The sequence below is a fragment of the Elgaria multicarinata genome, chromosome 2 (assembly GCF_023053635.1).
Source record: "Elgaria multicarinata webbii isolate HBS135686 ecotype San Diego chromosome 2, rElgMul1.1.pri, whole genome shotgun sequence".
Lineage (NCBI taxonomy): Eukaryota > Metazoa > Chordata > Lepidosauria > Squamata > Anguidae > Elgaria > Elgaria multicarinata.
In genome coordinates this window covers 65,731,075-65,755,800 of record NC_086172.1, presented here as the reverse complement: position 1 = coordinate 65,755,800, position 24,726 = coordinate 65,731,075, and the positions used below count along the sequence as shown (strand labels likewise).

The window sequence follows — 24,726 nt, the reverse complement described above, 5'->3', positions numbered from 1 at the left end:
AAACACAAACAAACAGGGGGGAAAGAATTTGAAGTGCATGTCACTAATCATATTGGATAAAATCCAAAATAAGTCCCACTTAGAGGCACAGATAACAAGGTGCTAACCTAAGTAGGACTTATGTTGGATTTTACCCATTAGGTCCAAAGAATAAAACATTGTTTAAATACATCAGAAGTAGGAAACTAGCTAGGGAGGCAGTTGGACTGATGAATGTCAAGGGAGAACTTAGCAGGAATCAGGTTACTGGAGTGGTCCTCTTACAGACTGGTAACTGGTTAAAGAACAGGAAGCAGAACGTAGGAATAAATGAAAAGTTCTTGCAATGGACGGTGTGTGCAGCTGCTGTGAAAAAGGCAAAACCTATGTTGGGCATAATTAGAAAGGAACTGAAAATAAAACTGCCACTATCATGCTGCCCTTATACAAATCTGTGGTGCGACCACACGTGGAATATTATTTACAGCTCTAGTCACCACATCTCAAAAAGTATTTTGTAGAGGCTGGTAAAAGTGCAGAAAATGGTAACCCAAATGATCACGAGGGTGGAGCCCCCTTGAGGAAAGATTATAACATTTGGGGTGGGTGGGTACACATGACAGAGGCCAGTATCCAATGGAGCGCTGATGCCCCTGCCGATCCTCCTGCATCCCGCCAATTCCACAGCATGAGTAGACCCTATTACTTGTGCAACAGCAGTTTAGAGTTTCCGGCGCAACCCAAAATCAGAAGAAATGTTAGTTTCTGGAAGGAGGCAGGCTGGCAGAGCTCAGAAACAAGTGTTTCTGCTTGTTTCGAGGCTTCCTCTAGGAAGCACTAAATCTCTTCTGCTATGCAACTGTCGCACTTGCGTAATAGAATTGGGGAGACCCACAGCTTGCAGAAGGGAATCTGTACGGGCATAAGCATCCCATTGGAAACTGCCCAGAAGTACATGAAATTATGCAGTGTGTGGAGAAAGTGGATGGTGAGTTTTTCTCCCTCTCTGATAATGCTAGAACATCCAATGATCTAGGTTCATCCAATGAAGCTGATTGGTGGGAGATTCAAGACAGACAAAAGGAAGTACTTCTTCACACAGTGCATAGTTAAACTGTGGAATTCGCTACCACAAGGTGTAGCGATGGCTGCCAATTTGGATGGGTTTAAAGGGGAATTAGACAAATTCATGGAGTAAGGCTATCGATGGTTTCTAGTCATGATGGCTATATGCTACCACCAGTATCAGAATACATCAGTTGCTGGGGAACATGAATGTGAGGGTGCTGTTGCATTCACGTCCTACTTGTGGGCTTCCCACAGGCAGCTGGTTGGTCACTGTGCGAACAGGATGTTGACCTAGATAGGCCTTTGGCCTGATCCAGCAGAGCTCTTCTTATGAGTAATGGGAGAGCTGTTTCAGGCTTGTTGCCTTCTAGTTGTGCAGGATTTTCTTGCTTAGTTTTTGCATTTCCTGTTCTAATCTTGCTCAGATTGCAAGAGGCATAAATGTGTCCATTTGGAGATCTTAAATAATGTGTGTAATCTAAGAAGTGACAGACCAGCAAATCTTGGCTGTACATTTCAAGAGGCAGCCGGGTTACTTTGGCATATCCTGATGTATGAATACATGTTCAAATATACATTAGATTAAAGGCATTAGATAAAGGAGCAGATGGCACATCACTGAAGTAAACAATTCAATCCAGATCTCTGTTAAGGGTAACCAGGACATCCTGCACCTCTGGACAAAGCCCCAGTGTGCTTTTTGCTGCACCTGGATCAGGTCATGATGAGCTGGGTCCATGCTGCAATCATCCTAGGTCCGCTTCTGCATAAAAGCCCCCTAAGGCCTGCACATACTATTCTCAGTGGGAGAAGCTGATTTTAGTCCTACGCAACCCAGCCCTAACCACCCTGTCCTTTTATCAAAGTGATGTTAATTTAGTGCAACTTCTTCCACAGAAGCTAGTATGCTAGGTGTGTAAATCAGATCTCCATAAACAGTCACTGACAGAGCCAAACACAGCCTGCCAGTTTCAGATGGAAGTCCACCAGGGAGACAGTACATCTCTTTGAGCTGCCTGTCTAGCACTGTAATAAAAGTGAAGTTGCCCAGCGTTTAGCAGGCCAGAACATGGGCTGAGTTCCACAGGTGACTTTCAAACTGTACAGGCTGAGTATAAATGGCTCCATGGAGCCTAGCATGTCTTGAAGCAGTTCAGGTCGCACTTGTGAAGGATGCTGTGAAGGTTTGAGGCTTACAGAGGCAAGATAATAAATTCAGGCCTAGGGGATATCCCTGAGAAGAGTAGTTCCATTTCTCCAGTTAAGATTCATTCCTTCAAGATTGAAACAGTACTTGCAATTTTGGGGAAGAGAGTATATAAGTAGAGAGCCAGCCAGAGACAGAGAGCTAGAGGAAGACCAGACCATAAGGAAGGAGCAGAAAGACACAGCTTGAAGAAGTTTAGGTGTATCTTAGGGTAAAAGAACTTTCATTTTTGCAACTTTTATTTTCTTTAATGCCTTTTGTATCACTCTATTGACTAAATACCTTTAATTGTAATTTGCTCATTTGAATATATTAGTAAACGGTTGCATTAATCCTCAAGTGTCTGATGTGCCAATCACCCTACGTCTACAGCCTAAACCCCACGTTACTGGGAAGAGGAAGGTAAAAGAAGGAAGGTGGGACTCTTAAGGAGGCAGAGATCCTTAAAGAGTTGCTCAGGGGCCCCTGAAAGATACACATAACCCCCCATTACTGATTCTTCACACGTTCTTCCCCTGAAGTGTGTGGTACCCAAGCAGGAGACTGTTTGAAAACCTCATCCTTTGCCTTGGTTCCCCTTCTCCCTTTTTCCAGAACTGTAAGGGCTCGTTGTAGCTGTTTAGCGGTGAGGAAAGGGAACTCTGCCTACCTGTTCTTTGTGATTGCTTCACGTGTTCTAGAGTTGATCCCTGGTGTTGCAAACAGGTCCCAGGTCTGAAGCTCTAGTGCAGGGGTGGGGAAACAGATGGCATTGCCCCCCAGCCCCAGCCAGCATCGCCAAGGACCAGAGATGATGGGAGTTGACGGGTTCCCCCACACCTGTCTTAATGGATTTGGATTCAAAATGAGCTTAGAAGGGCAAATATTAAAATCCACTCTCTTTATTTTAAAAAGGTAAAGAACTCATCCATCACATAACTGCCCCCTCCCCCAGAAAACTTTTCTGTAGATGTTATATTTTATAGGTAGTGTGTTTAGCTGTTGTCTATAAAAAAAATCAATTGCTGCCCAAAATAGCAGGTCAGAGCCTTAATTTCGTCGTGTGAAATCAAGAAAATCATGAGGGCGGAAGAAGAGCTCTGCACCTTGGCTCTTTCCCAGGAAGAAGCAAACGGGACGACAGACAGTGAATTGTTCCGGAGCTCAGGTAAATCGCTGACTCTTACCTTTCCTAAAAGTGAAAATATTTTTGTTCCCACAGGCATCAAACCCAGTACCATTTGCTCAGTATCAGCTTTTGTTTATGGCCATCAAATTTGACAGTCTACATCAGGGATGTGGAACCTCAGGCCCGTGAGCCTAATCCAGCCCACACAAGTCTTGCATCTGGCCCACAGAGCCTCCTTGTCTTCCTCCCAGGAGGCGGGGCTTGCTGCACAATGCCCTCTAATGTTTTTTTTTTTTTCTTATACAGCAAAATAAGAAAGAAAGAAAGAAAGAACTAGTCAGTTAAAGATAAAACAAAGATTGCAGCACTGGTCCATGAGTAAAAACCCCAAATCTAAGGGGGTGAGTGGGGGTGGGTGGGAGAATCCAAAACCCACAATAAGGCAATATCAGCCAACCAAAAAGATGGTGCAAGCTTTCGAGTTTTCTAGAACTTTTCATCAGGCTAGGTTGGGGGAAGAAGCAGAAATATTCAACAATTAGGCCAGATCTTGTGGTCATGGGGTCTGCAGGATAAGCTCAGTATGGCATTCATTACTAATTCCATAGCCCTACTTATTCAGGAAGAAGTAAAATGTGCAGAACCTGCAAGGATGAAGCTTTTAATAAAAGGAAAAGTAGCCCTTAAAAGCCTCAATCACACTTTGCTAGCCCACACTTGGCAGGCTATACCTACTCACTTAACAAGTTTAACTGGCTACAAATTACTCACACCCTCCACGGAGAGTTGCTAGTAAACCACCCCATTTTTGCTGCTTTTCAAAAGACTTGTCTGTGCTAGAGATTTTAAGCCAGTTTTAACCTTGTCTCACTGTTATGACTTACCTTTCTTGCGTTTCTATTAATAATGTCTGAAAACAGAAGGCACGCACATCTCCCTCAGGTGAGCTTCTGTAATCTAATCTATTGTGATCCAAATAGTTGATAGAATGATTTATGTCCCTTTTTATAGGATCTGCAGAGGACCAGGTAAATGAATGTGTGTACATTAGGGTCCAGTACACATCGTACTGAAGGCGCTCGCATGCGCCTCCAGTGCACCCTCAAAACGATGGTGTAGATGGAGAAAGAAGAGATGGAGGAAGAGGCAGAGGAGGCTGGGGAACCGGCCGCATCCTTGCCGCTGCCGCCTCCCCGCCGGCCTCCTGCTGCCGGGCTAAGAGCCACCCAGGTCAGAGAGCTCGGTGGAAGCGGAAGCCGAGCTCTCCGACCCGGGTGGCTCTTACCCCGGCAGCAGGAGGCCGGCGGGGAGGCGGCGGCGGCAAGGATGCGGCCGGTTCCCCAGCCTCCTCCTCCTCCGCCTCTTTCTCCATCTCTTCTTTCTCCGTCTACACCATCGTTTTGAGGGCGCACTGGAGGCGCACGTGAGCGCCTTCAGTACGATGTGTAGATTCCCTTGAGGATTAAGAAAAGTGCTTCCTTCTGGGAAAGAGATTTCACAACTATCATTGATTGAAGGCTAATATTAGTTTGCTCCCTCCTGGTCTTGATTTATGATACTTCATTAGTTTACTCGTTTCTTATATCAACAAAACAGTGGCCTTGCCTTTGGTGTTTATCAGTGAGTTGAATTCCAATGATTCCATTCCCACATGGAACCGTTGGATCTGTGAGAACCTTTGACATTAATGACCCGGTGTATGTCTTCTGTCTGCCCCCCACGATGTTTGATCTCCGCATGCTGCTGGTCTCAGAGTCACATAATTAGGAGTGTGCCGAATTAATGGCGTGTGTAATACAAGACAGCTCTCCAAGCTCACCCGGCCTCTCTTTCCCTGGCACACTCGATGGAGTGTCTTTCACAATTGCTTCTGGAACAGCATGATTATTGCTCACTGGGGGGCTGTCTTCACGGTGATGCATTGGTGCTGTGAGCCCCCCTAACCCCACGCTTGCACACCTGTGGGGTTGTCCCCACGCCGAGGAGTGAGCGCAGGGTTTGCACTCGAGAAGGAGGAGCCACTGTGGCCCCATGCACTCCTGTACAACTGCGCATCGCCACACGAGCGCCACTGCGCGTCCACGTGTCCCTCCCGTTTTTTTTAAAAAAACTTTTTTTCACCTTGGCTTTCTCCACTAAGCGTTTCCTCTCCCCATGCCGGAGGAAATGCGGAGGCATTCTAGTGGCCATTCAGTTCACTGGCCCACCCTTCCCCCCTGTACGGGCAGACGTCGACCAATCAGGGGTCATCCTCTGCCCAGCTATGTCTCTGCCGTGACTCTGGGGTGACGACAGGGAGCACATGCGCCATCATTGCCTCGCTCCAGAAAAAAAAGTTGGGGTAAGTCCCTGACTTCTTTATTTCGGAGCTTCAGGGCAAAGCCCTGGGATGGCTCCGCAGTGGCTTCTGCATTGTATAAACATCACAGCCCCACTGTGGAGCCGCCCCGGAGCTTTCCCCATGTATAGACACCTCCTGGGATTAGTTCATGGAAGCTTGTGTACCATCAATTCCCGTGGTGTGTGGGTCATCCCTGACGCAGTCCTAAGTGACCTTAATCAAAGCATGTGCATTGTAAGATACGGAGTAAATAAAAGGGAGGTCTTTGTATTTTCCCATCAGCTGGAAAATACCTGTGGCACTGAAGAGACAGGAATATATGAAGCATGGCATTAAATCACGGCCAGTGCTCACCACTGCTTTGTGCATGATGGCAGATTTTTCTTTCTTTCTTGTGGCTGCTCTAGACCTCAGATGGTGGTGAGGGGCCTGTCCAGATGGGTTTGTCATGAACAGGACCTGCTATAGAGCCCCTCCCTGCTTTTTCAAGCAGTAATGTGCAAAGCTGCAGGTTTTGCTCTGATATCCAGAAGTACTGCCTTTATCATCTTGATCCCTCTCCTTTTGTAGTTTTCCCTGACAACCTGTTTGCCATGAGCAGAAAGCTGCCATAGAGGAAAAAGTTGCTGATACACTCTGGGCAGTTTTCTGCATTGGTTTATCATCTATTGCTAACACTGGCACAAATCTGGGAGTTTTACCTTTTTATCACAATTTGTTACAAATATACTATGGGACTACTATAGAGAAAATACAGGCTTTCCCAGAAGACAGTCCTGATAATCTCTGCCATAAAGGTAACATATGGAAAATGAGGACTAGAAACATACTAAAAGAAAAAAAATTAAAAGTTAAGGTAATCAGAATGTCAAATTCTACAGTAGTTTTGGATTCCAAGCTTGCAGTTGTATAGTGGCCAACCAGGCTTTGATCAACCTTCTGTTTTTGGTAGTTGCTTGGGACTGCAGAGCTGCGTGCTTAGAAGCTGTTAGGCCATAATAATTAATTATATTTATATCCCACCTTTTTCCTCTTGTAAGGAACCCAAGGTGGCTTACATGATCATCCTTCTCCTCTTCATGTTAGCCTCACAACAACGCTGTGAGTTAGGTTAGGCCGAGAGTCAGTGACCGGCCCAGAGTCACCCAATGAGCTACATGGCTATGTGGGGACTAGAACCCAGGCCTCCCGAGTCCCAATCCAACACTTTAACCAGTCCATCACACTGGCTTTCCCAGTGGTTCTAGTCCTACTCTCTTTAGCAACACAGAATAAGTCTGCTGTTTCTTTTCACATTGGAAGCAATCCTATACCCACTTTCCTGGGAATAAGTCCCATTGAACTCAATGGAGTTTAATTCAGATTAGATTCATGTGTACAATTACATACTTTTCCTAATTCCTCAACCCTCACCATTTTTGTCACATTTCTCAGTGGTTGTGGGACAGGAAATCAGAACAGGCTAGATCTGGCAAAATATGTGGTTCCTTTTAGTCTCTTTTCCGTGCCCATATTGGTGGGAATTTCTTTTGTAGTGGGAATTTCTTTTAGAGGGCATTGTGGGACATCATCTAGGAATCCACATCAAGGTAGAAATCCTTGATGAAAAATGGTTGCGGTATTAGCATCATATCCAAATATGCCTACGTGGCACCCTAGCAAGTTGTGTGGGCAACGAGAGCCTTTCTCTAAGGTGAAATACTTGATGCTTGAAAGCATTGGTTGACTCTTTGGTTTTTCCGCGGGTGGTTTGGTGTCAATAAGGTCTCCTTAAGAAATAACATGGACCTGAGAAATACCCCTCCCCTGGTTCTGGTTTCACACTGCAGCCTTCCCCAACATGTTACCTGTCAGATGTGTTGGACTACAGCTACCACCGTCCCCAACTACTGCATCCATGCTGGTTGGGTATGACAGGAGTTGTAGTACAACACGTCTGGAAGGGACTAGCTTAGGAAAGGCTGCGGAAGGAGAGACGTTTCTTCCTGGTAAAGCCACTGGCTTCCAATTGTGTACTTTGTTCTTGACTTCTTAGACAGATGCCTTGGAATGTGGGATAACCTCACCTGCTGGCTGTCTTCTTCCATTGGGCAAACTGTTAGCGTTCCATGCCCTCAAGCCTTCCAAATAATATCGGGGAAAACAGGTAAAATTTAGAATGAGATGGAATACTGTCACGTAGGGACCATCAGAGAAATCTGCAACAGAATAAAATGTGATTGGATGTCTGTGAATCTGACCTGTGGGTTCCACATTGGACCTGCTTTTTCCAAGTTGCGTGGATTCTGCAGACTTGCAGGCTGATTTCTTACTTTGGGGGAAATTCTTGCAAAATTGCTATCAGCAGGGACTGTTCTGTAGGTATGTATGTGGCAGCTATCAAAGGGGGGAAATAAAGGCTGCACCCCCAAAAATGGCTGGTGAAGGGGGAAAGCCCACCCAGCTGCCCAGCAAGGACCCTATTGCCCAAAAGTGTATCATTGACTTACATGGTGGGGGGGAGCCTGCACCCCATTAATATATCGGCGGGGTGGGAGGGAACCAATACCCCAGCAGGGGCTCTGTTGTTCCCGCCTCTGCCATGGAATTGGTGACTGATGTTAGTGCTTGTGTTTCATTGCACTCTATAATAGGGCCTGTTCAGACAACGCACTAAGCCAGAGCTTGCCAAACTTTTCATGTTGGTGACACACTTTTTAGACATGCATCATTTTGCGACACAGTAATTCAGTTTTACTAGCAAACCGGAGGTTAAACTAATCCCTTATAAGAGATACAGATACATACATAAATTGTAATACGTTCGCGCGACACACCTACACACTGCAGCCGATACACTAACGCGTCGCGACACACAGTTTGGAAAGCTCTGCGCTAAGCCATAGTTAGTCCATTAACCCTTTTGCAGCAAATAGTGAGCGTGTTTAAACTGTGGTTATGTAGACACCATGGTTAGGAATGGTTCACATGTTTAGCTCAAAATGCTTAACCACCATGGCTTAGCATGTTGTCTGAACAGGGTCAATATCATATTGTGAATGGTTATGATTATTTCCTTGCTGTAAATAATAATCTACTCAAATAACTTGTGAATATGTATTGATTATTTTCCCAGTGTTTGCTACAATAACTGACTATGTGCCTCCTTCTACTGCTATCCTTGCAATGCAGGGTTTATATATCGTAACTGCACGAGGAAAGGCTGGTCAGAAAAATATCCCAAAGCAGATGTTGCTTGTGGCTTGGATAAAGAAGAAATTATTGCCCCTATAAATAGCTGGAAAAATAAGGTGAGTTTTCATGATCAGTATGGCCAAAGACAGACAGAACATCCCCATGTGTAGCAGAAGTGGCTGCATTCAGAGGCGTTTTCCAAACCTACAAGTACCATGCTGACTGGGAATGATGGGAGTTGTAGTCCAACATGTCTGGAGGGTGCCATTTGGGGAAGAATGGAGTAGAGTCTGACCCAAACCTCCAGTTGTGGTGATAAAATGGGAAGGAGGAGATTTGTGTACACCACCTTGAATTCCTTGGAGGAAAATGGTGGGATACAAATGTAATAAATAAATAAATCCCATCCCATCCCTGGAGGCTTCTCCTTCTCATTATTACATTTATATCCCACCTTTTTTCTTCTTCAAGGGACCCAAGGCGGCTCACATAGTCCTCCTCCTCTCCATTTTATCCTCACAACAGCCCTGTGAGGATAGGCTGAGAGTCTGTGGCTGGTCCACAATCACCCAGTGAGCTTCATGACCAAGTGGGGACTAGAACCCAGGTCTCCTGACTCCCAGTCCAACACTCTAACCACTTTCCTGCTGACAGGATGGCATCCAGATGTCCTCCCTGGCCTCATAGAATTGGACTTTCTCTTTGGTTCTCTGAAGAAGTGGGTTCAGTGAAATCTGCTGGACAAAGCAGAGTGCAAATGGTGGATGGCTCAGGTTGAGTTCAACCAAACACGAGTAAGAACCCATCTGAAGGTCTACTCTGGTGATGATGGCAGCAAAGAAATCATACTTATTTGCCGCCATCACCTTTGTTCAATGCTGTGTGGTGGAGCAATTGCATGTGGTTAAAAGCCTTTTACAAGCTGGGTCAAGAGGAAGGTGGACACGAACCTTTGAAAACCCGCTGTGGCCAGTTTGCAAAGCGCTTTGCAGTTAAGGGCACAATCCTATGTGTATTCAGAGAGAAAAAAGTCCAGGATCTCCCAGTATTCCCTTGCCATCACGTAGGATGTTTTTCTGACTGAATGTGCATAGCATGGCACCCCAAATTACTCATATCTGCTCTGGACACCATAGTTGTGACATAATGGGCCTGTTCAGACAACACACTAAGCCATGGTTAGGCCACTAACCTTTTTGCAGCAAATGGTTAGTGAGCCTGTTTAACCATGGTTATGTAGCCACTATGGTTAAGAATGGTTCACACAACATGCTAAGTCATAGTTCACATGACACACAAAGCCATAATGTTTAGCTCAAAATCCTTAACCATTGTGGCTTAGCGTGTTGTCACTCTGTTCCCGTAGCCACTGGAGTTCCATTGCATCAGCTTATCATGATGCTTTTCAGTTATGCAACCATAAGATATGGACACGATTCTTTGAGGAATGAAGCCTACCACAAATGTTCTGGAGCTTTGTTCATCATGTCTTATTCAATCTGCTAAGTTAATGCTAACAGATGGAGTCAAGGAGGTGATTAACTGAGGGCAAGTGAGGTTCTGATGCTTCTTAAAGAGGTGGTAGAGAAATCTCTTCTAAAGAAGCCATCACTTGATCCTGATTTGAACAATTATTGACCTGTCTCAAATTTCTCATTTTGGGGCAAGGTTCTTGCATACTTGGTGGTCAGTCAGCTCCATGTTTTCTTGGGTGAAACTAAGGTGTCATAGGGTCCCATCATATCCCCCATGCTTTTTAACATCTGCATGGAACTATTGGATGACATCATTTGGATTAGTATAATGAACTCTCCTTGAAGACAGTGCAGAAACATGCATTGCTTCAGAATGTTTCCACTAGACTTGTGTCTGATCTTGGCGGGACATACCAGATCAGGTCAACGTTGTTCCAACTGTGCTGGCATCCACATTGTTTTTAAGTAGGCTTTGAAGACTTCTATTTTGGCAGGCATTAAAATTAGTGATGGTATGTTTTTTAACTGCTGTACCTGGCATGTTTTATTGTGCTTTATTTGGTATTTTAGCTTGTTTTTATATCAGTTCTGTACACCATCTTGAATATGCCTTTAGCAAAGAAAGGCAGACTATTCATACCCCTAATTGTATAAATACATTTTGTTTTGAGGGCAGAAAATGTCTTCAAGTCATTTTGAACGAGCTTAAAATGTCTATCTTCATCCTCTGTGTGTTTTATCTTTCCATGTCTGGTTACTTGGGTCTGGGGCCGACAGCAGTGTTTCAGTGCAGCAACATGAGAAAAGGTGTTGTAAACAGCAGCACCTAGCGACAAGACATAGTATCGCCCAATCAGAGAACAATAGATCAGGGTTGTGCAACTTGTGGCCTTCCAGATGTTTTTGCCTATAAATTCCATGATCCTTCACTATTAGCTCTGCTGGCTAGGGCTGATGGGAGTTGTAGGCCAAAACATCTAGAAGGCCACAAGTTGTCCACACTCCTTCAAAATTATAGAATAGCTGGCCATGCCTCATCTGTTATATGTGGCTGGCATTGCATTTAACTGGGTGTGGTCCTACATGGGCACTGTTAAGAAGGCAGCACAGCATGACCAGAACGTTGATTCCTGGCACACTAACACTGCATGCATAAGCACTGTCAAACCAGTTTAAATACAATGCTGACCAATTCCATCCCTGCATGGGTATATAACTTCATCATACCCTCTGTCAATTTTAAATCAAGCCTAAAGGTGCAATCCTATGCATATTTAGACATGCTAGCTGGGAAATGTTGGGAGTTGAAGGACACATTTCTGTCTAAACTTGCATAGGATTGCTCACTAATTCTACCTGCGGAATGATTCCTCATTACTCTGATTCTGTGGGGAGGGGAGGACAAATTAATTCAGGATTTAATTTACAACAAAGAATGGCACAGCATATTTGGGGGGGGGGAAAGCATGTTGCTGCCCTTTTTAAAGATGGTGGCTTGGCTGGATTTCTCGCATCAAGGCATTTCTGCCTAAACTAAGTGTTCCTGGATGTTTCTTTTCCAGGTGGCTTATTTGATGAAGTTGGAGACTATGTATACTGTTGGAACAACTACTTCCCTGGTGGCGCTGACAGTAGCCTTTGGCATCCTGGCTTCTTTCAGGTGAGGAAGACATGCTCATGCCTTTCTTTGGCTGGGTTTCCTTGCCCTGGTTAATCATTTAATAACCTCCATGAACACCTTTGCATTCATTAAGTGAAATGAAGCCTTGGGATATTTCGAAAGGCCTCCCATTTGGTTATGTGGGGAAGGGGGGGATATTGTGTCCCCACGGGGCATTTAGTACACAATGACATCCCAAAAAATGTTCACTTTAGCTAATTTTATCATTGGGCAATAATGTTTATCTGAACGACCACCTGTCTCAGCATGAGCCTTGCTAACTAAGACCAGCAGGAGAGGACCTTGAAGACACATTGGCTCAGAAAAGCTCACTTGTCGGGCGCCCATGAAAGGGCTCCCTCCTGTGGTGCTCCCAAACTCTGGAAAATGTTCCCTTCGCAGTGGAGACTGGTCCCAATTCTCTGCATTCAGGGAGTGGGTCAAGGCACTTATTATTATTATTATTATTATTAATTTATTTATATAGCACCATCAATGTACATGGTGCTGTACAGAGTAAAACAGTAAATAGCAAGACTGCCGCATAGGCTTACATTCTAATAAAATCATAATAAAACAATAAGGAGGGGAAGAGAATGCACCAAACAGGCACAGGGTAGGGTAAAACTTCCTTTTAGCATTATTTCTTAAATGGTTATGTGTGTGTGGTTTTTAAAATTATGTTTGTATTTGTTTCTTATTCGTGTCTTTTGAATTTGTGTAAATCACCTTGGTCAGGTACAGAAAGGCAGTATATAAATGCAATAAAACTACAAATCAGCTATATGGTATTTAAAAATAGAAAAAAAGTATTTGAAGTTTAAAACAAAATAGAAAAATAAAAATGCATGTTTGTTTTTAAAGATTCAGAAGCAGTTTTGGGACTGGTGGGACATTAGACGCGTGTGTCAGTGTGTTACAAAGGGAACTTTACTTTCAGCTGGCTTTTATGCTGGCTTGAAGGGCTGTAGCTCAGCACCAGAGCCTTGCATCCTAAAGTCCCAGGTTCAAACCCCAGCATCTCCAGTTCAAGGACTCCAGTGGGGAAATACCCTTGGCAGAGGTTTTGGAGAAGCTGCTGCTGGTCAAAGCAGACGAATACTGGGCTTGGCTGACTCTGTTCAAAGCATCTTCAAATGGTTATGGCTGATAAGATCACTGAGCAATTCCCTGTTTAAAATCCTGTGCAATGCTTTTCTCTTTGGGGAACAGAAGACTTCGCTGTACAAGGAATTACGTCCACATGCAGCTCTTTGCATCGTTCATTTTGCGAGCAGTGGCAAACTTCATTAAAGATCCTGTGCTGTCTGAGGACACTCATGATGCAGTCTACTGTGATTTACACATGGTAAGAAAGAAGACCATCCAGCTCATTGGAGGATGAAAGGAAGCAAATGAAGAAAGAAATTGTATTTTTCTTTTTCTCCCTGTAAGCTCATTTTTGGAAAAATTACTTTTTCATGACCACATCTTGGTGTAGGCTTATATAACTGACTTTGTACTCTTGGTTCAACAAAAGAGAAATGGATTTTTGAAAATGTGCTGGTTAAAACTTACCGAGACAATTTCACAGCCATTCTCTGGTGTGGGCAAATGGGACCACACAGGTGGGGGTGGGGGTGGGGGAAAGCCCTGCACCTGTAAGTCATGCAAGTGTCATTGATGAGACATACCTGGGCCCGTCTTACAGCATTTCCAGAATTTGTCAAACCTCAAACAGGTTTGAGGATGATGTGCTCTTTTGATCTGGGTGCTCGTCATCCAGAATCCACAGGCAGCCAGTCTGCATTTTCTTTGCTGGTGGTCTCAATGGACTAGCAGGCTTGGCACAGGAGGCAACGCTACCATTGTACTAGTAGCCATTGATCTACACTCCTGCAACAGGAAACAGCCCCTTTATAAGCTTCCTGTTTGCATGCTAATACCACTGATTGGTGTGATGTGAGGAAACATTTTCACAGAAGATTCTCACTTTACTTTTGAAAGAGGCCTGGAGACTAGTTTGCTTCCCATTCCTAGCCGTGGTTCCCCATGTCCATGACAATACAATTTTTTTCTCCACTTGGTTATCACAGCTCATTCTTTAGGACCAATAGCCTGTAGTAGAATGGCAAATCCTTCAGTTGATAAGCGGGGCTGAAAGTGATATAGGGCAGGATATAAATGTTTTTTAAAAATTAAAAAATAACCCCCTGGAAATCCTGCTATTAAAAGAACCACTTTTAATGTGGTAATAATTGCGGTGTGTGTGTGTGTGTAACGGGATCTTCCACCACTAGATGGCTCTGTCTCAATGGAAGTGAATGGAGCACACTTAGAGGGGAAGTATTCAGTTCATACCATGTGGTCGCCCCTGTCTTGTACCTCTCCCAAGCTCAGGCTTGTAAACGCAAAGATGCCTAAGTAAAGGAGATAAAACATTTGTTATTTATTTATACTTTCTTCTGTTTCCTCAGGGCAGATGTAAGATGATCATGGTCTTCATTAACTTTTGTATCATGGCAAACTACATTTGGCTTCTTGTGGAAGGGCTTTATCTTCATACCCTGCTGGTTGTATCTTTCTTCTCAAAGATAACGTTCTTTTGGTGGTTTGTGCTTCTGGGGTGGGGTAAGCAGCATCTATTTTGTCTTCAGTCCAAACAAGTTAGGCCCATGCAACAAAGGGGTTCTCTACACCAGGCTTTTATCCCGCACCTTTACCAGGGGTTCTGTTTCAGGATTATTTGTAGGATTAAGATTGGCTCCATTACACACACTCCCCCCTGCCCCGGACTTTACTTTGTCTGCAAGTTCTATAAGTTTCATTACACAGCCATTAGATGGCACTGTGATATATCAAGATTCCAGAAATTCACCAATGATTGAAGTGCGATTTAAATTTATTTCCCCATTTTCCTCGATCTTAAAAAAAAAAGCCAGGATAAAGGTTACAAAGCACAGGAGAGGCCGTGGAGGTTAACTGCATCTTGTAAATGACCCACAAACAATCACAAGTACACAATAAAAGCCTTATGTAGAGAAGCCCAAACTGTTGCAGTGTATCTCCTGTGTCTCCATTTACTCCTTCATTGCTTGTTCCCCTTCCCTTGTCTCCCACAGTATCAGTGGCTTCCCATACCTCCAACTTTCTCCAGTTTCTTCTTTGCTCTGTCACTTTTCTTGCCACTTTCCTCCCCTCCACGTCTCCTCTCATCCGTTGCTCACCTCTTTCCCCCTTTTCTTTCACTCTCTTTCACCCAATTTTGAGGGATTGGGGGTGGGGAGAAACAACTCACATGTCTGTGTTCCTAGCCTAGTGTTGACGTAATGCAACATTGAAGGAGATCATGACTATGCATGTGCACTCCTCTTCAGCCATTTTTAAAGGGGTGGGTTTTGGTTTTTTTTGGTGCCCTTGGGGTAATGGTATTCATTTTAAAGGCTATTCACTTGGGTTTCGCTTGGTATGGTGGAACCTTCCTTTTGGTTGGAGGGGACCCCATTTTTCCTCCAAGCTGATTGACCCAGGGCCACTGAAGTTTGCTACTATCGGTCAAAATATTTAGCAAGCTTGTGATCTCTTTTGTATGATATATGAATAAGGTTCTATGGAAAACAACATCAACAATAATAACCCTGATCTCTCCATTGCAGGGACTCCCAGCTTATTTGTAATCGCATGGGTCACAGCCAGGCTAATACATGAAAATGTTGGGTAAGCCACATTTGCATTAAAGCTTTCCAAACTCAGGATGTGTTAGTGTTGCCTCAGTTATGAAGCCATTAAACCTTTGGCAGCTGGTTTGAGATCACTGCAATCCTATTTTCTTGTCACATTCAGACATTCTGAGACAAGAAGAGAATTCTGAGTTTTTTTAGAAATACAAACTTTTAATTAACAATCAGTGCTTTCATTCCTTCTCCTGATTTTTGTTTTGATTTGATTTACTTCTACATTTCTATACTGTCCATGAGCTGAAGTTCTGTGTTTTAGATCTATTTCACTATGAAGACTATTAAGGAATCCTGACAACTCTACTTTTGTGAAATGACAAGGAATGCCCATTAGAGGATCCTTAGCACCCTTGCAAACATGCAATGCTCATGGTTCTTTGTGAGAGATGTAATGCCAATTAACCTGGTTTCAAACCATTTTCAGATCACATCTACACATTGTGACACAATTTCTATTGCGGGCTAATAGTGGCCATCAAGGCCTGGAATTCAGTTTTATAATAAGATAAAATAGCCACCTGTGGCAACCCCCTTATTGATCCTTCATTTCTTCTATAAATCAAAGGATCCCAATCAAGGAGGGCCTCTCCAGAATGCTGCTCACTGATTCTGTGACTCACCAACTCTATTTGTTTCAATACAGTTCCAAATGCAACCCTGCCTACTCTACCCCTAGACTATAATCTCTCCTCCCTCTCACTCTTTCCCCCAAAATAATAAAACATGCTGTTTCTTCTCTTGCTGTACACCCTACACAGTCAAACCCCAGACTATAATTCTACACACAAATCCTAACTGCTCTCTTTCCGAACTCCTCCCTCCAGCTGCTAACTGCCAATACAAACCTTTGTACCACTAGCCAATCAGCATTCACCTCACATTCTACCCGCTCACTCCCCCTCCCAACAGCATTAACCACTTACCATCCAATGTCCATAGCACTTACATCTTAAACAGCAATAAACATTGGCCACAAACAGTAAAACATCACACCACCATTTTTATTTGAACACCACAAGAGCAGGATCCTTAATGAAGGTATCCAGTGACTGCATTTGTACAGAATGCTGAGCCTGGATTCTGATGTGCTGTGTGCTCGTGCATGCAGCTCATTCTCTCCCACTAGCACAAGTAGCATGTCATTTCAACCTGGTTCAAATTAGCCAGGATTTGTAAGCCAAGAACAAACCCAGGTTTATGATGTTAGCTTCTAAAGTTAATCTCAGCAAACTGGGATCCTGGGTTCAGATGACATACTAGACCAGCCATCCCTAACTTGGTGCCCTCCAGATGTGTTGGACTACAAGCCCCATAATTCCCAGCCAGCATGGCCATTGGAGGGAATCAGGTTGGGAAAGGCTGATCTAGATGAGCATTTGCTGGTTTGTTAAGCCACTTGTTTCGCAGAGGAGTCAAGCAGGGGCAAATGAGCTGTAATCACGAGCACACAGATTGTTCGTGACAAGTCAGGATTCTGCAGAATCCTGGCCTACTGGTCCATGAGCAGAAGGCCAATACCAGGAGATCTCTGCTCTAACATTTCAAGGGTGGGGCAGTATCTGGATCTGTATGGCTTAAGTTATTGTAAAAACCAAATCCAAAAGGCCAGCTGGGTTAGACTGTGGTACCTGAAATACTTTTAAATGTATTGTGCCGTAGATTATGATAGTTTCTCATCCACCAGGGTGAGGTTTTTGTTGTTGCAAAGGTCACATCCAACCAGAATAGAAAAGTGTCTTGAAAAACAGGGAAGTGGTTTCGGAGCCTCAAGTCAAAATTGCTGAGACGGCTGTCTTACTGTAGGCCTCTGGACTTTGTCTGAAGAGCAGTGTTGGCATATAGTATCAGAAATAAATCAGGTTCAGTCATATAATTGTATATTGATTAATAGAGAGTTGGTAAACCAGCTGCTAGGAGAAAGAGCTGGAGGTTCATGGGAAGAGGAGGAAGCATAAATGGAGTTGTAGCGTCCTGTCCTCACAACAGTCCTGAAAGTTAGAGTAAGCTGAGGAGGAGGAAGAGTTGGCATCAAGGCTGAGAAGGGATTCAAACCAACTCCCCAGTTTAAGATTCTGTCCATTAACCCATACTAGCGAAATATCCTAATAAAACAGGGATGGGTAACTTGTGACCCTCCAGATGTTTTTGACCTCCCATCAGCCCTGGTCAGCATAGCCAATGGTGAGGGGTCATGGGAGCTGTAGGCCAAAACATCTGGAGGGCCATGAATTGCCCACTCCTGTAATGAAAATATTACACTATATGCATGTTGCCATTTTTCTTACAGCCAACATGGCTGCCTTTGCTTTTACAGTATATCCTTGAAAGACTTGCAGCTTAATGTGTTAATTTGTTTCCATTAAGAAGGTCTGGTTGATATAGCTCTGTTGTTGGTGTTTGAGTTGGTGTGGCTTTTTCATACATGAAACTTTGCATGATGTTGCAGTCAGCGCAGGAAAGAACACACATGCGCCTGTGTGTCACCTCTGAATATGCAGAGCGACAAAGCGACTCATACTTAGGCCCCTTTGCTTCTGATGTATTGTATGATTAGGGCAGGGATGGGACAGCTGAAGCTCTCCAAATGTTGTTGGACCATTGGCCAAACTGGCTGGGGCTGATGGGAGTTGGAATCAAACAACATCTGGAGAAGCACGGTTCCCCACACCTGGATTAGGGCACTGCAGATTTCTTAAACTCGTTTGAATTATGACTCTTCGCTTGGTAAAATGTAACAAAACATATTCTTGTGCTTTCCTTCTTTCTTGTGCACTCTTGAGTTTTCCCATAGTTACATGCACCTGGAATCATTTCCATATCATTTGCTCAAACATGATGGATGCCAAGCCATACCTGATGGGCATGTTGCTCTGTGATCTTCTTCTCCTCCTCCTCCTCCTCCTCCTTCTGGCAGTAAGACTTTGCTAAAATGATGTTCATCAGCAAGTACTGTAAATGCTGCTAATTTCCATCAATCAGGAAACTTTAACTTATTTTGCTGTCTTTGCAGATGTTGGGATACTCATCTGACATATGTCCGGTGGCTCATTCAAGGCCCTGTGGTGCTCTCTATTGCTGTAAGTCTCATATTTCATAGCTGATTACAGAAATATCAGTTGAACCAAAGAGTAATCTCAACACGTGTCTTTCAAAGATGCAAGTGTAATGCCAACTTTTGGTTGCTTTTTCTGTAGATCAATTTCATTCTATTTCTTAATATTATAAGAATTCTAATGAGCAAGCTGAGATGGCCAGATGGACGAGGCAAGGATTCCAGTCAATACAAGTAAGTTAGCTTCTTTACTCAGCCTAGCAGTTGGTTCTCTGAAGAAGTGGGTTTGGTGAAAGTTGCTGGAGAAACCACAGTTACAGAACGTGGATGGCTCAGGTTGAGTTTGATCAAAGACAAGTAAGAACCCATCTTAAGGTCTACTCTGTGGGGATGGCGACAGCAAAGAAATCATACTTATTTGCCACCATCACCTTTGTTCAAAGCTGTGTGGTGGAGCTCTTGCATGTGGTTAAAGGCCTTTTACAAGCTGGATCAAGAGGAAGGTGGACACGAACCTTGAAAGCTTGCTGGGGCCAATTTGCAAAGCGCTTTGCAATGAAAGGCACATCCTATATGTATTTAGAGAGAAAGAAGTCCAGGATCTCCCAGTATTCCCCTGCCAACATGTAGGATGTTTTTCTGACTGAATGTGCATAGCATGGCACCCCAAATTACTCATATCTGCTCTGGACACCATAGTTGTGACATAATGGGCCTGTTCAGACAAAATGCTAAGCTAGGGTGATCATATGAAAAGAAGGACAGGACTCCTGTATCTTGAACAGTTGCATAGAAAAGGGAATTTCAGCAGGTGTCATTTGTATGCATGCAGAACCTGGTGAAATTCCCTCTTCATCACAACAGCCAAAGCTGCATAAGCCCTGCCCTCTTTTGTTTCTGGTCAAGAGGTCAGGGCTCCTGGAGCTTTAACTGTTGTGATGAAGAGGGAATTTCTCCAGATGCTGCATGCATACAAATGACACCTGCTGAAATTCCCTTTTCTGTCCTCCTTTTCATATGGTCACCCTAAACTGAACTCCAAACGTGCCTGTAGTAACAACAAAGCATAGAACTGGGTGCAGTGCTCTGAGCATAGGGAAATGGAACCCCGTCTCTGGCTAAAAGGAAGGCCTGCATGGGCCATCTCAGGACAGCATAATAGGAGCACGTGAAAACCATGTAAGGGTCTTTTGGAAAAGGAGGAAGGGTGAAGTGGGGGGGAAGGAAGGCTTGTGTTGCACTTAATGAGTTATACTCTGCAATCACTGCAAATTGCTTGCAAAAGACTCCAAAGTTTTCCAGTTTATAATCTGCTTTTATTGTGAAGTAATCCCATGCATCCTGCTTTAATTGTGCTTCAAAGGCAAAAGCCTCGCTGTATTTTGCTACTAGTTTTCGAGTATATCATTTGTTGTTTTTCGAGAGGCCACTGGGGCGCAGGAGCAGGATTTGAAGAAAAATTAAACAAATGCTTACATCTGCGTAAGCTTTAAAGATAAAGACATCAAAACTGGCACAGTAATAGATATTAGGGAGAACTTTAAGCATACCAAATATGAATCGGATTGGGTCATCCATTGATTTTTTATGATTTTTTTACATTTCCCCCCTTAAACCCATTTCCTGGCACGCAAAGGATCTTGCCGCCTGGTAGCAACAACAACAAAGCTTAGCACTGTAGGGGATAATTCGAGGGAAACAGGTGTGTGGGATGACCCTCAACTTCTGGTTGCGCCACCAAAATGTGTAGCAAAAGTGACAGAAGAGAGGTGAATCTGCATTGCTTCCTTTGCATAGGATGCCATGGAAATGATTGAAGTGCAATCCTTGGCACATTCTGCAGCTGCTGAAACAGGGTATAGGGCAGCATTCCCCAAGCTGGTGCCTTCCAGATGTCTTGGACTACAACCCCCCATAATCCAGAGGCACCCTGCTGGCTGGGAATGATGGGGTATGCAATCCAATGCCTTTGGAGGCCATGAGGTTGGGAAAGGGTGGCATGGGTTTTATTTATTTATTTATTTATTTATTTATTTATTAATTATTAGATTTTTATACCGCCCAATAGCCGAAGCTCTCTGGGCGGTTCTGGCTAAAAACTACTGAGGCCAATATTTAGCCTTCCTTCTTTCCTGTTTTGTCCAGTTATCTCTCTCCTTACTCCTAGGAGACTTGTTAAATCAACACTCGTCCTCATCCCTCTCTTTGGAGTCCACTATATCATCTTTGCTTTCTTCCCTTTCAATACCACGGACGGCACTTTGGAGATTCAGGCGCTATTTGAAAAAGCCTTCGGATCTTTCCAGGTAATTTTATGTCTTGAAAGGTCGACATCTTCTTCAGATGAAAAGTTCCTGCCCTTCTTTCATGATCAACACAGAAAGAGATGCACATGCTTTTGAACTCTCCTTGCCCCGCCCCCCAGAGCTGGGTGCTTAGAACCAATATGTGACAGAATACAAAGGGTGGTACAACTAGAGACTGGAGGTTGCATAAAATACACTAACAATAAAACTACTGTATGAATCACAAAGACAAAGGTACTTCAGAGTCCGTCACTTTTAAAAACACACATTCTGGTTAGGCAAGATGTAACCTCTGCATTGAACTTCTGATTAGAGCAGGGTCCCAAAGATTCCATTGTTCTTAAAGTACCTTAGAGGACCAGTAGTATGACTAGGATTTGTTCCATCTTGCCCCATTTTACTTTTCCTCTGATAATGTTTAGGGATGTACGATGAGTTTATATCAGTTCACAAGCTTACAAACTCGCCTTGTCCGCAACAACAAACGCAAATAGGAGTGCATTTTTTCAAAAAATGTTTGCACTTTCCCATACGTGCAATTGCATTTGAAAAATGCATTTTAAAGTGTGTATATTTATCCTTTTTTAAGGAGGGAAAGGTGTGCACTTTGGGAAAATGTGCACAGAAATGCACACTTTTCACATTTGAAATGTACATTTGCCCCATTTGAACCAACTGAAAAAGAGGTTGTAAACAAAAATTGGAGCGAGTCCAAATTGAGCTTCAAAGTGAAGTATGGAAAATTTCGGCAAGCTTGAAAATCCCTGGTTCTTCCATCCTTAACAATGTCGACGTTGCAAGAAGAATATGTGTGAGTCTGGAAATACTGCAGCGTTTAAAACTGTTGGTTCAGCAAAATATATCACTCTAAGCCCCTCACAGCCTACTCAGAAGTAAGCCCCACTGAACTGAATGGGTATATGTGCATGGCATTGCAGCCTCAGTCTTTGGCACCAGCTAGGCTGATTTTCACAGCTGACAGCACACTCCATGCCTAGAAGGTCCACCTGTGATCTTCTCCTGACACTCCATATCTATCCAGCAGTGCCAGTCTGCCATTTGCAGTTGTGTATCTCATAATTAATACAGGCCTGTTTTGTTTCAGGGCTTTGCTGTGGCTGTGCTTTACTGTTTTCTTAATGGGGAGGTGAGTTTCCCACATACTGAAATTGACTCAAACCAGGGTATCTCCCCCCCCCCCCCCAATCTCACCAGCGGATTTCCATCTCAACCCTCCCACACTTTCTTCTTATTCATATATTGCCCTTATAACAAGGGGACGTATAGAGCAAAGGCCCTAGCCCCTCTCCATGCCAGTATTTGCATTCAGAAACAGAGGGAAGGGAGCCTAATGAACCATTTGACTGAGCAAGCTTAGCATTGGTTTCATGGATGATTTGGGTTGAGCCTCCAACTTTCTTTAAGGTTCCCTGGTAGGGTTGCCATTTACTTGCTCCTCTACTTCTTGAATTGGAGATGAAGTGGTTGGGGGGAAAATGCCACCAACTCAATGTCTCCTGTTAAAGCAGTGGTTCTCAACCTTCCTAATGCCGCGACCCTTTAATACAGTTCCTCATGTTGTGGTGACCCCCAACCATAAAATTATTTTCGTTCTTCTCTACACGATCCATTGTCATGGGATGGTTTGCTAATGAAAATAATACATAACAATAGCTTTAATAATACAGAAGATGATACATGACATAGTTCAGTCAATACAGTTTCCTAAGACCATCGGAAATATGTGTTTTCCGATGGTCTTAGGCGACCCCTGTGAAAGGGTCGTTCGACCCCCAAAGGGGTCCCGACCCACAGGTTGAGAACCGCTGTATTAAAGGATGAGCAAGAAAAAGCAGGCAACCCTGGGGATGCTGCTAGTCGGACGGCTCCTAGCACCACCAGTGAGAAAGATTTGTGCATCTGTCCTGTTTTTTCTTTCCTAATGGATTTTCTGCAGTAAGACAAAAGATGGGGGAAGCAGTGGGAACAGAGACGAGGGTTACAAGTGGAGGACATTTTTGTCTGGTCCCCCTGTATCATTCTGTGAATGATGCAGGGTGATAGCACCATAAAAGCTTCTTCTGGAGGCATCCTGTTCTTTAGGGCACTGATGGGGAACATCCGGCCCATGGGCCAAGTGCAGACCGCCAGGCCTCTCAGTCTAACCTCTGGATTCTTCCCAAGCCATGGCTCCTCCTTGGCCTCATTCTGGGTTACTGATACCATTTTCTCCATCCTCCCCTGTCCCCCAACTATAAAGCTTGGATAAGTTGGGGAAGGAGAACTCCTGGTTGCAAATGTCATTTTCCCTCATCACATACTGGACAAAAGTAAACGTCACGTCTGTAACTCTGCCTACTTTTGCCTCTGGCCACACCCACTCCTGGAATGCAGACCTGAACAGGTTTCAACAGAGGCATTGCAGACCTTGACAGGGAAAAGGTTCTCCACCTCTTATTTAGGGAGACAGTTAGGCTTTAAAGTAAAGTGTCTATAAATAAAATAGGCTTGCCTACATTGGCCCACAGCACTGTCAATCAACACATCAAATGGAGTGGGTGGAATATTGTGCTGTATACAATATTAAGGTGCTGCTGTTAAGGTGATTGCCAAGGGATTATGAAGTATGTGTTCTTTTGCTCTGTCTTTTGACCCACACACCCAAACATTGAGCTGGGAGACTGGCTCATCTATCAACTCCTTTGTGGCTTGGGCTTACAACCACTCTGAAATTTTTGGTTTAGGTCCAGCAGGAGATTCACAGAAAATGGCGGCAGTGGCATTTAAGGAAACATATCCATTCACATAAGCAACACAGCTCCTCCTTTCAGAATGAAGTAAGTGGATTCACTCAGGTGCTGCAGCTGATGAAGTCCAGCCCTCAGGAGGAAAGGAGGCTCACTGCCCAAAATCTGAATAAAATGTAATGAGTCTAGTGCAGGTGGAAAAGTGCTAATTGCTCACCCAGAAGTCACTGGAAAGCTCATATTTACCTCATCAACCATTGTGATTAGGGATGTGAAAGCTAAATGTGCTCCTTAATTAGCTCTGCTTGGAGCCTAGCTTTGTGTATGGCCTCAATATTATTCACACCTGAAGTATTTTATAAAGAAGCTGCATGAAGAAAATGCACTTCCTAATAATGGAAATGTATTCTCAGTCGCATTGTCTTACTTATTCTTTGTCCTCAATCTGCCATGCTAAGAAACCATTTTCTTTCTTGCTTCAGTGTGTAGCAAGCTGAATGTGAGTGCCAGATTAAAAGGCTTTCCTGCTTGTTTTGTTCTGTTGTATATCATGCTGCAGATAGTAGATCTGGCAAGACATGACTCATGAGCTGCTTGCTTATGGTCCTTGGGGAAAACTTGTGTTGTCTGGAGATACTTTGTAGAATACAAGCTTTTATACAGCAACAACAATATCCCTCAAAGATCAAAACGACACCCATAACCAGCTGTGGGATGCAATTACGGGCTCTGATCCGCGCTGACACCTGGTCTCCCACCTTTGCTGCTTTGGATCTTGGAAACTTGGCTGCTGTGTTGACCAGGGGGCTCTTTCACCACCCTACTTTCCAAAAAGACTGACTCTTTCAGACATTGCAGTGGTTGTTTGTGCCTTTATAATCTAGAGGCTATGC

The 24,726-nt window shown here is 43.9% G+C and overlaps 1 protein-coding gene across 1 annotated transcript; it reads left to right on the top strand.

The window, feature by feature from the left end:
- Nucleotides 1–2,165: 2,165 nt before the first annotated feature.
- On the top strand, nt 2,166–24,169 carry SCTR (secretin receptor). Its single transcript, XM_063118318.1, has 13 exons — nt 2,166–2,231; nt 3,272–3,401; nt 7,739–7,849; nt 8,875–8,993; nt 11,915–12,012; nt 13,225–13,360; nt 14,469–14,622; nt 15,648–15,708; nt 18,739–18,805; nt 18,923–19,014; nt 20,948–21,086; nt 22,192–22,233; nt 23,831–24,169. Exons 1-13 carry the CDS (start codon nt 2,166–2,168, stop codon nt 24,011–24,013), a joined length of 1,398 nt encoding a protein of 465 aa, XP_062974388.1. The 3' UTR covers nt 24,014–24,169.
- The last annotated feature ends 557 nt before the right edge of the window (nt 24,170–24,726 follow it).

Excerpts from the sequence above, each read along its gene's own strand:
- SCTR (XM_063118318.1), top strand. The coding sequence starts at position 2,166 with ATGGCTCCATGGAGCCTAGCATGTCTTGAAGCAGTTCAGGTCGCACTT. Across the intron at positions 7,850-8,874 it reads AATAATATCGGGGAAAACAG|GGTTTATATATCGTAACTGC; the intron begins GTAAAATTTAGA and ends CTTGCAATGCAG. Across the intron at positions 19,015-20,947 it reads AAGGATTCCAGTCAATACAA|GAGACTTGTTAAATCAACAC; the intron begins GTAAGTTAGCTT and ends CCTTACTCCTAG.